Source organism: Alligator mississippiensis, chromosome 10 (assembly GCF_030867095.1).
Source record: "Alligator mississippiensis isolate rAllMis1 chromosome 10, rAllMis1, whole genome shotgun sequence".
In the NCBI taxonomy this organism is placed as follows: Eukaryota; Metazoa; Chordata; order Crocodylia; family Alligatoridae; genus Alligator; species Alligator mississippiensis.
In genome coordinates this window covers 31581445-31591721 of record NC_081833.1, presented here as the reverse complement: position 1 = coordinate 31591721, position 10277 = coordinate 31581445, and the positions used below count along the sequence as shown (strand labels likewise).

Here is a 10277-nt window from a genome sequence, read left to right as displayed (position 1 = left end):
ACCCAGAGACAGCAGAAGTCTTCTCATGACCTCATCAGCAAGATTTCAGCTCCATAAAGAGAAATGAATATAGACCAGAGACCACCTCCAAATACTTGCAACAGCCAATTCCTCCTGCCCTACACATTACGTATGCTAGGACCAGAATAATTTCCTGCTGCCTAGTACCCTGGGGAAAGTGTCTTAAAAATCCCACTGTAGAGTTCAAGTCCATGTCCAATGGTCTTGGGAAGTTAAGTGCAGATTAGATGAACAGTTGACTAGGATGGCTTAGACAGGGATGGACTAAATGATCCCTCCAGGTCCCTTCCAGCCCTGTGTTTCTATGATTCCATAGCGATACAGGGGCTGAAGCTGAGAGATCAGGTTGCTCTCCATCATCTTGAGCCTGAATTTGCCAAAACCCTTGATTTTAAGTCAGGACCTGTCCCCAAGCACAGTCCCCACGAACTCTAAAGGAATCATGAGACACCAGTCCCATCACTTAGACTCTGTTCTTTAATGTAATATTTCTTGCAGCATTGCAAGCTCCCCCCTCCCCCCAAGATCAGTACAGCACTGCTTTAAAAAGATATTTACATGCATCCCAGCATAGCCTCCCCGTCCCATTGGCATGACACTGAGTAAGGCCCCAATTAGTGGAGCCCCTCCCCGATGTGATCCTCAGGACCAGTCAAGGGAAGTTCTTGCAGCTTCTAGAGCGAAACATAATTAATGGAGGGGAGGGGCACAGACACTGTGACGGTTTCTGATTGGTTTAAATCGCATCCCTGACAAAGTAACAACATGGAGATGATGGATCAGATGCAATCCATCTCCCTGTGTGCAGCTAGAAGCGTTTCATCTGTCGGCGTTCTTGTCGGCGCTGCTTCTTCTCATTCGGCTCCTGGTTTACAGCTGAAGAGTCAGCTGTGAACCACGGCCCCAGTATGTTCACCCAAAGCAGATAGAGTGCCCGTCCTGGAGCCTGGATAAAACAAGTGGAGACACCACAGTCAGTCCCAGCAGGATGCAGCTCTGGCACCAGGTAATACGCAAGCCTGAATCAGACCCCAAGGACAGGGCACCAGGATTAAACTGTGTTGTGCTACTGCCAAGTGCACTAAGCTAGGTGCTGAAGGGAGGCAAGGACAGGTGCTCAGCACTGCTGGGAAAAGGGATCCTTATTTCAGTGCCTAAACACAAACTCAGTGACCTAACGTTAGGCCCTATTGATGAAAATCTTCCCTTCAACTCCTATTTGTCCACAAACAGGCTCAGCTCCCTAGAAACTGGGCGTTACTGTCCTCCCCACAGCCCTACTCCCACAAATACAATCTATTCACTTTCCTTGGTTCATTCAGTCCAGGCCTCTTCTGCCAGAATTTACAATAAAGGAGCTAATTAGCACTGATGGTGATGTGAACACTTGTATGCTCCGCCACACAGAAGAATGCTGATGAACCATCTTGATAACTGCTTGTTTTAAGCATTCTTTAAGGCATGTATTACCGACACAGCAGGTTAACAGAGTTGCCTTGGGTCTTTAATCAGTCTCTGCATGAAACTGTATTTAAATGAACATCATTTGAACACAGCAGGTGTAAATCAAAGAGATCCAACGAATTAACCATTTGATTGTCTGAGGTGCAGAATTTTGAGCACCTGAATTCACACAGGGCCCCATGTGAACTGAAGAACAACGTGTGAAGTACTCTCACAAATCATAATTTTGCTGTGCCTACTCCCAATGCCATGTCTCCTTCTGCCGTTCTACCATCACCTTCTGGACCTCTGTATTTCTACTGTCACTTTGACAGGTGTCTAAAATTAGTTCTATCTTTCACTTGTATAATGGCCTTCTTTCTTATATACACCAGGAACGGAGATAGCATGATTTACCATAAGTCAGCTCTTAGCTGGGCTGGGGAATCAGGGGCATGGACATGGGACGTTTACTGGTGTTACTACCATTAGTTTTGTACACCAGAATCCAGAACAGACAGATGAGTAGCTGTTCTAGAGCAACTGTGTGCAGAAGACACTAGACAGCATGGGAGCAAGAAACAGTCCATTTTACCTGGGCAAAGGGCTGTCAGGATCAGCTGCAGACATACAACACTTGTTTTACCCCTGAGTTTTCCCAGGTAATTCAAGTAAGTTATGCTAGTGTAGGGCTATACATCATGTGTCCATGCAAAAAAGTGTGGCAAAGGGCAGGGTATAAATTAGGGGAAGGGAAGGAAAGAGGGGTAAGAATGCCCATAAGGCTTACCAAGAGCCAGAAGTACCAGACATAGAAGGAAAAGCAGCTGAGCACTTGGACTATGGCTGTCAGCAGGATCACATCCTTGAGATGCCTGAAAGACAGGAAAAAGCTGCATGTTAATTTCACTGGTCCAGAGCCCAGATCATATAATTTTCTGTCCTAGTACATTTGCAGTCCCAACCTCCACAGCAAACTCTGCAATATAATCCTGACCAACTCTTGTCTGGGAACAAACAGCCCCAGGCTTGGTCTCAGCCCAAACAGGATTTGCATTACAATTAATAGAAACATCCACTGCGTGAGCCCAGGTCAGAATCGCATCTTATGGATTGACTAAAATTTGGCCAAAAATCAATGAGGCCTGGAGGCTGGGATGTCATGGGGGGAGGGCAGGGAGGGGCTGGGGAAAAGAATTAATGAAACTGAAAGAAGAGGAATGAAATTGCAGAAAGCTCCTTATGACCTACATCCTACACAAAGGTGAGTCAGCTCACATGCTCCTGTCTGGCAGCACCACGGAGACAGGGTTCTCTTTGCAATTCCATGACATGACAGCCAACCCTGGGCACAGACAGGCCATTTCCTGGGCACATGCACAGCTGTACGTAGTTCTGAACTCCTGGGGAGCACCTCTAATGGAAAATCACACCCAGTGTAAACCATACATGCCAGAGGGAGGGATAATCCCTACCCCAATTAGCCAAGTCTCTTCTGCAGATTCCATTCCCCATCCCCCTACATACACACACAAAATTAACATGATGCCAAAGATTGGCACTGAAAGCTGCTGGTTGGTGTGGGCTGGACATGTCAGCAATTATGGCACCATACTACTCAGCTGCTGCACAATACACTTCTTCTGAGCCTGGGTAAAGACCTACATGTACTATTGTGTACAAGCAACTCAAAGCTCTGCACTTACACTGACTACAACATAATGAAACTAAGAACAATTGGGTTGGTGCATGCATAGACTACAGCCACAAATGGAGCATTAAGAAAGCTGAGGTGAAGTAGGTGACACTTCATTACCCTATCTCACACTGGAGTGCAAAACACATGATGTTACACCATAGGACCATTTGCCCTAGGTCAAATGGAGGGCGCAACATCCACTCATTTTTGAAACAGCAATGGAAATACATTTCAAACCAGCAGTGGTTCACATGAACTGTAGCACAGTGAATCATGTCACAGGGACAGCATCATTACTTGGAGATGTCACCTGATGCTTCCAAAAGTACTTCACATGGCAGGTGGCCATTCACCTAACAGTAAATGCAGCAGAATAAATAGTACATTGCACACCTGTATCAATTATTCTAGAAAATAATGGGACTCAATTATTGTGAAAATATGGGTTCCCATAGCCTAACACTACTGCTCAGGCGCAGATGCATGGAGGCAGAGGCTCAGTTAGGCAAGACACTTGAATTTTATGTCTTTGGTGCTTTGTAGCACTAGCTCTGTTGTATTAATATTGGGGCTTTTTTGTGTGCAATATTTATAATGGGACAAAATTCTAGTCTTGCCTCAGGCAAGTAAACCCAACTCTGAGCTGCACAGGCTGAAGGGACCCTGGCAGCAGTACATGGAAAGGAAAGATACTACTTATATGATCCAGGAATGTTTCAGTCCCAGTTACCTCCATGTTTATAACAAGCCAACAGAAACCCCGACCCAAGTTCTACTTCTCTGCCGATTATCTCCCCCATCAATACCTAGTATACACGTGCTTGTGTGTTACTGCCAGGTTGCTGAGAAACACTAGGTTGAATGGTTTCATAGACATTAGGGACTGGAAAGGACCTCGGAAGATCATTGAGTCCAGGCCCCTGACATGGGCAGGAGGTCTGCTGGGGTCAAATGACTCCCGCAAGATAAACATCCAAAAGCCATTTGAACAAGCCCAGAGTAGGTGTTGCACCACCTGTGAGTGGAGTCTGTTCCAGACCCTGGACACACAGAACACAAAGAAGGTTTTCCTTATGTCCAATCTAAATTGGCCTTCCAGAAGTTTGTGGCCATTGGACCTTGGTATCCCTAGACTGTTCTCCCAGATCCTGGTGCACGCCCCTTACGTACTTATAGGCTGCTACCAAGTCCTCCCTGAGCCTTCTCTTCTCCAGGCTGAAGAGTCCCACATCCCTCAGCCTCTCCTCATAAGACTTGCTCTTTTGGCCTTTGATCACGCAGGTGGCTCTCCTCTGGACTCTCTCAAGCTTATTCATGTCCCTCCTGAAGTGCGGGGGCCCAAAAACTGGACACAGTACTCCAGCTGTGGCCTCACTAAGGTTGAGCAGAGCGGAAAGATGACAACCCTAGTTTTGCTTGAGATGCATCGGTGGATGCATGCCAAAGTTTAGTTTGCTTTGCTGGTCATGGCATTGCATTGGTGGCTCATGTTCATCTTGTGGTCAATCAATATCCCCAAGTCTCTTTCAGTTGTGGTGCCAGCAGCGCAGCACTGCCAAGCCTATACGTATGAAGCTGGTTTTTCCTCCCAAGGTGAAGTACTCTGCACTTCTCTCCATTAAATGCCATCAGGTTTTGGTCTGCCCACCTTGCAAGCCTGTCCAGGTTGGTCTGTATCCCCAACCTGTTCTCCAGCGTGACCACCTTCCCCCATAGTTTAGTGTCGTCCACAAACTTTGCCAATCTACATCTGACACCCAAATCCAGATCATTAGTGAAAATGTTGAAGAGTACTGGCCTGAGTACTGAGCCCTGAGAGACACCACTAGTCACCTCGTGCCATGTTGATTTGCTCCCATCAACCAGTACTCTTTGGGTCCGACCCCAGAGTCAGTTCTCCAGCCATCAGACCGTGAGATGGTTGAGGCCGCAGTTTTCCAGCTTAGTCACGAGAACATCATGGAAGACCAAGTCAACAGCCCTCTTGAAGTCCAGATGTATGACAACAACCTCATCTCCCTTGTCCAGGCAATGCATCACCTGATCATAGAAGGAGACAAGGTTGATCAAGGCCATGTTGACTGGCACTCAGAAAGTTGCCTTCCATTAGCCTGCTGCTGATGGAACCCTTGATAATTTTCTCCAGTATCTTTCCAGGGAAGATGTCAGACTGATTGGTCTGTAATTCCCTGTGTCTTCCTTCCTTCCTTCCTTGAAGACTGGGACCACGTTGGCTCTTTTCCAATCCTCCAGTACCTCTCCCAAGCACTATGAGTTCTCAAATATCTTCGCCACAGGGCGTGCTATGAAGTCCGCTAGCTCCTTCAGGACTCTTAGGTGCATACCATATGGGCCTGAGGACTTGTGGATGTCAAGTCTTTTGAGGTGCTCCCTCACTTGATCTACGTCAATTGTGGGACCATCTCCCACCCCCTGGATGTTTTGCGTCCTATCTGACAGGGTGACCCCTTTGGATGGGTGGAAGACTGACGCAAAGTAATTGTTTAGGAGATTCACCTTTTCCTGAGCATCAGTCATGGCCTTATTATCCCTCCAAACAGCTCCCTACAGTAGGGGAGGATTTCAGAGAAGACAGCACACTCATGTTTCTTCTGTACTGTTCTGCCCTGTGCAGAGCAATGCACATAGAAAGCATTTAAGATTGGAACTAAGGGGTTAAGCAGCAAAAGTAGGGAAAAAAACAAAGACAGAATAGAAAAGAAATGCTTGGGAGAGTCACTCCAGGGAGCGAGGCATAAATGTTATCCAGGCACCCTGTGCAGTTTAAGTACCTCATCATGGTTTACTATAGTATTTGGGTTTCCAATTTACCTTTCCTGCAGAAGGAGCCTCCTGAATGTAAAGCAGTGCAGTGTCAATTGTCTAATTTGGCATGTTACTTTAACCCAGCTGTTTTCAACCTTTTTAGGCTCAAACCATTCCTCATTAGACTCAAGTCCCTCCCTCAAAAATGCCAGCTCTGAACTGTCGCTTGTTTTTTTGACTACAGAAAACAGAGCTATTCTTCTGCTGCCAAGAATTCAACAGCCCATAACAGATCAGAATGTTTCTAACACTCTGGATTCCTATTTGAAATCTCCTGTGTTTTAGGGGTGCTGGTTGTAGCCATATTGGTCTCAGGACACAGGCATACAAGGTTCTTTGGGTAGATGTGATATCTTTTATGAGACCAACTAAATAGTTGGAAAAAATTGTTCTTTGTAAGTTTTTGGGCATAAACACCCTTCTTCAGGCATAGCGAGTGTCCTGGCTAAGAATCACCACTTTAACTCCTTTTGATTTTCAAGGCAAGACTTCAATAGAATGTAAGGAATGCCACATGGGTCACACAAATCATCTGTCCAGTTCAGTAGCCTAAAGTAGATGCTTTAGAGGGAAAGAATATGAAAGGTGCATATCTAGATTGATCCACTACCTGCATACCCTCCCCAGCATCAACCATCATTGCTTTAGGGATATCAGAAGACATGTTCCCTGATTGTCCTATTTAACTCTCAACAGGCCTGTCCCTCCAAGAACTGTCTAATGGACAAGCATGCTACAAAGTAGTGAGGCTTCTTCTGTATTCTCCACACCAACTTTTGACACTTGCATAGCTAACCCACTCTGACCTGCTTCCCCTCTGGTAACAGCCTCGCTGAGATGTGGCTAGTCCTTCCTCCATTACTACTCATATTACAGCAGTGCTTAGGGATCAACCACGAACAGGGTCCATTGCACTAGGCTCTCAACACACCCAGAGACAGTCCCCACCCCAAGAGTTTATCACCTAAGCAGACAAAACAGAGGGGGTGGAGACAGGGACAGTGCACACAAACAAAATACTTCACTTGATGGATGGCAATGCACTCTAACAAAGACTCAACAAACAGGTGGAATAAGCTGAGGGAGAGGACTCTGTCTTACTCTATTTCTCTGGAGTACAGCCTGGATCTCTGAGAGGAGAGGTCAGAGACCAAGGACTTGATTTTAAATTTATAAGACTGACTTGCTGGTACTGTCACTGAACTGGGGTGTCTGCTCTAGCAGGGGTTAACTGGGAGGCACTGAACAAACTCTCTCTCACTTGTTAACAACCCTTACTCTGTTTCAAGGAAAGCACTGTTGCATAAGTGCTGCAGGCAGCCTGCCCAAGGAAAAGAGCCCTGTCACCTCAAAAAGGTGCAAATGGGGAAAGGCTGCCTGTGAACTAAACCTCCCACTCTGCCTGTCAATGCACAGGAGAAAAGTGAAGTGGGGACAGAAGATAACAACCAAAGGGAGAAGCAAACTGGCCAGGGAGGAGAGAAGAGATGGCTCTGGCCATGGAGTGATTCTGTCTATAGAACCTGGAGAAGGCCCCGTCCAGCCTGACATTCTATATGGTGCCCCATGTCTGACATTCTGAGGCATAACTAGAAACAAAGACGTAGCACTGGAAGGTAATTTCACCAGAGCTGGAATGACTACAACGATAAGGGTTTCCCAGTGCTCTCCACATGGGAAGTGAGCTGGGGAGGCAAACTCTGTACAATGATAGCTGCTCTCCAGAGCCAAGGCTCTGCCTGTTCCTTCCCATGGTCTCTGGGATACACAGGGCTATGTGCGCTCAGGCAGCAGGTCCTGCTCACCTGGACTCGTGTGGGTGTGGACACTCACTCTGCCATGCCCTGCTCCATATTCAGGTCAATCCCTCCATCAGCCAGGCTGCCATCGTCTGTGAAAGACGGCTTTGCCATGGAGCTCATGGAGCGGTAACTGGCACCGTAGACCACCAAGCTGAACACAAATGCAACCTGCAACAAGGAAACACAGGTCAGTCATGAATGGGCCCCAGGTAAAGGGTCATGAATGAAGCCACATGCCCTCTTATTGCACCGGCATTTCAAACCTGTGATGCTAGGCAGATGCTCTCCACCCCCACAGCTGCTTGCCCGAGACCTATTCTTTCCTCACATGGGCTCCATGTGTCTGGGTAAATACAGCTTACATTTAGCTTAGCAGAGCAGCACAAGAACATTCAGGAGGTATCAGGCCCAAGAAATCATGAATGAAAGCTCCATTCCAGACAAAACCCTGTAAGATTGGGGGAGGGGTAGAGTTTTCACCACCCCAGGAAAGGTTCTTCACAGCCACAGTGAGAAGCAGGAGGAAAGCTAGGAAAATGTAACCAATAACACCCCTATCTGCTATATCTTTCCTCAACCTTGGGTAGACAAGAAACAGAGGTAATTACCCAGGTCCAGAAGGAGGCTGTCATATAGAAGACCACCAGATTTACAACTCCATAAATTGCCTGAAGAGAAAGGAAACAGAAACCAGCAGTCTATGTCAGTAAGCATGAGAGAAGGAAAACACCAAGCCTGTGATAGGGTTTGGGTCCTCCCCCAAGTCTGGTGTGCGCCTCAGGTAACAATACAATACAAGGTGACAAGCTCTTGGCATGCTCCTTGGGGCCAGAAAGCTAGAGCTGACTCCAAAAGGGAACAACCAGAGCTGAGCATGTCACAGGCACCTGAACTGATTGTAGCATGACAGAAACAATGGCTTGACTGCAGACCGAAGGACAGCTCCTTACTGTCCTGGTACCTGCTTAGTCCTTTTAAACCTTGTAGCCACACCTACCACCACTACAAGCAGTAAGCCAACTGGTACAAGTAGCAGGGGGGTGGAATTCCAAGTCTCATTTTTGTGGCCATACCTCTCTCATCCTCTAACACAATTAAAAAGCCAGGTAAAAACCTCAGTATCTGGGGGGGAGTTAATGCCCTTCCTACCTCCAAATGAGCCTTTACAGTATTGCCAACTCTCAAGATTTCTAGCGTTGTTCTCAAAGTCTGTTCTTCGGGAAGGTGAAAAACTTAGCTCTTTCTTTGATATATATTTATGTATATATCAAAGAAAGAGCTAAGTTTTTCATATTCCCGAAGCACAGATTTTAAGAACAATGTCAAAAATCATGAGAGTTGGCAATATTGCCTTTACCCTCCAGTCACCTCATTTCCAGAGGCAATGGAAATTAGGCTTGTTCTCCTCTTACTCATTTTAAGAGCTTAAGCATTGGTTTTGCCCCATGTCTCTGGGGATTCAGTAGTACGCATCACCTCTTGTTCTACTGTCCCCAAGGGCAGAAAGTACCTGGGGCCATATGAGCCTTTTCAAACCCTCCCTGACTGAAACAAAGCTGTCAGCCCAGGGTGACAACCCTTTAACTTTCAAGCTTTCAGGTTCCACCTAGTGTAATCAGGCAAAAGTGGGCATTAGAGAGGAAGCAACTTTGTGGCATGAGGCACTTGCTTTTCCAGTCACCAACTTCAGACAAAAGGTTTGGGCTTCATCGGTCAGAAGGAGAGAGCATCATGCACTCACGTTCGCTCCAAGGATGATTCGAAGGTAAAATTTCAGAGTCTCTTTGTTCTCTTCAAAGATTTGCTTTTTTCCTTTAGTTCCCACTTTTCCTTTGGGCTGGGTAGAGAAAAGAAAGCGCCCTTAGCACAAGCATCATTGCATCACTACTCCCACCCCGTCATGGTCCCCCCATGCTGCACTGCTCCACGACTTGCTGCCACCTGACCCAGCTGTAACTCGGCTGAAGGAGCCCTGTTTTCGTTGTCATGGCGCCAAGAATGAAGCATCCGTTATCTGTCATGGGAAAAGGGTCCCCAACTCCACTGCACGGAGGCACCGCCCCTGGAGACCAGGACTCACTCGCAGCCCTCTACGTTTCTCACAGCACGGCGCTCTCCCAGGGTGCCGCTGTTTCATCCGGCCTGCGACCTACCTCCCGCCTCCCGCCCTCACAGCCCCCTCGGGCAGCTCCCCCGGCCTGCGTCTCCGCTGTGCACTTGGGCAACAGAAAGAGGCCTCCGCAGCTCTGCCCACGCCAGGCTGCCCGGCCGCAGCGGCGCGCGCTGCCAGCTCGGCGCCCACGCGCGAGGACGGCGGCTCCCCCCCAGCGCAGGCGCCCGCCTGCGGGACACACGCTGCGGCTCCCGGGCTCCTCCCGGCCCCGCTCGCCCGCGCTCACCGCCATGGCGACTCTGGCCCAGCTCAGCACTGCCCGACTTCCGGCGCCCATCGGCGCGTCAACGGAAGCGGAAGGAACGAACCCGCA

At 47.9% G+C, this 10277-nt stretch overlaps 1 protein-coding gene across 1 annotated transcript; it reads right to left on the bottom strand.

Moving 5' to 3' along the window:
- Positions 1-480: 480 nt before the first annotated feature.
- TMEM208 (transmembrane protein 208) lies at positions 481-10262 on the bottom strand. Its single transcript, XM_014602034.3, has 6 exons — positions 10191-10262; positions 9533-9628; positions 8400-8459; positions 7823-7959; positions 2255-2339; positions 481-967 (listed from the first exon to the last, which is right to left on the bottom strand). The coding sequence occupies exons 1-6, from the start codon at positions 10239-10241 to the stop codon at positions 830-832; spliced, it is 567 nt and encodes a 188-aa protein (XP_014457520.2). The 5' UTR covers positions 10242-10262; the 3' UTR covers positions 481-829.
- Between the last annotated feature and the right edge of the window lie 15 nt (positions 10263-10277).

What these genes read in the sequence shown, in the direction of transcription:
- TMEM208 (XM_014602034.3), bottom strand. Translation starts at nt 10,241, where the DNA reads ATGGGCGCCGGAAGTCGGGCAGTGCTGAGCTGGGCCAGAGTCGCCATG. An exon ending in ATGGAGCAGGGCATGGCAGA is followed by an intron (nt 2,340 to 7,822) that starts GTGAGTGTCCAC and finishes CCTGTCTTTCAG; the next exon opens with GCATCTCAAGGATGTGATCC. An exon ending in TCTGGTACTTCTGGCTCTTG is followed by an intron (nt 968 to 2,254) that starts GTAAGCCTTATG and finishes TGTTTTATCCAG; the next exon opens with GCTCCAGGACGGGCACTCTA.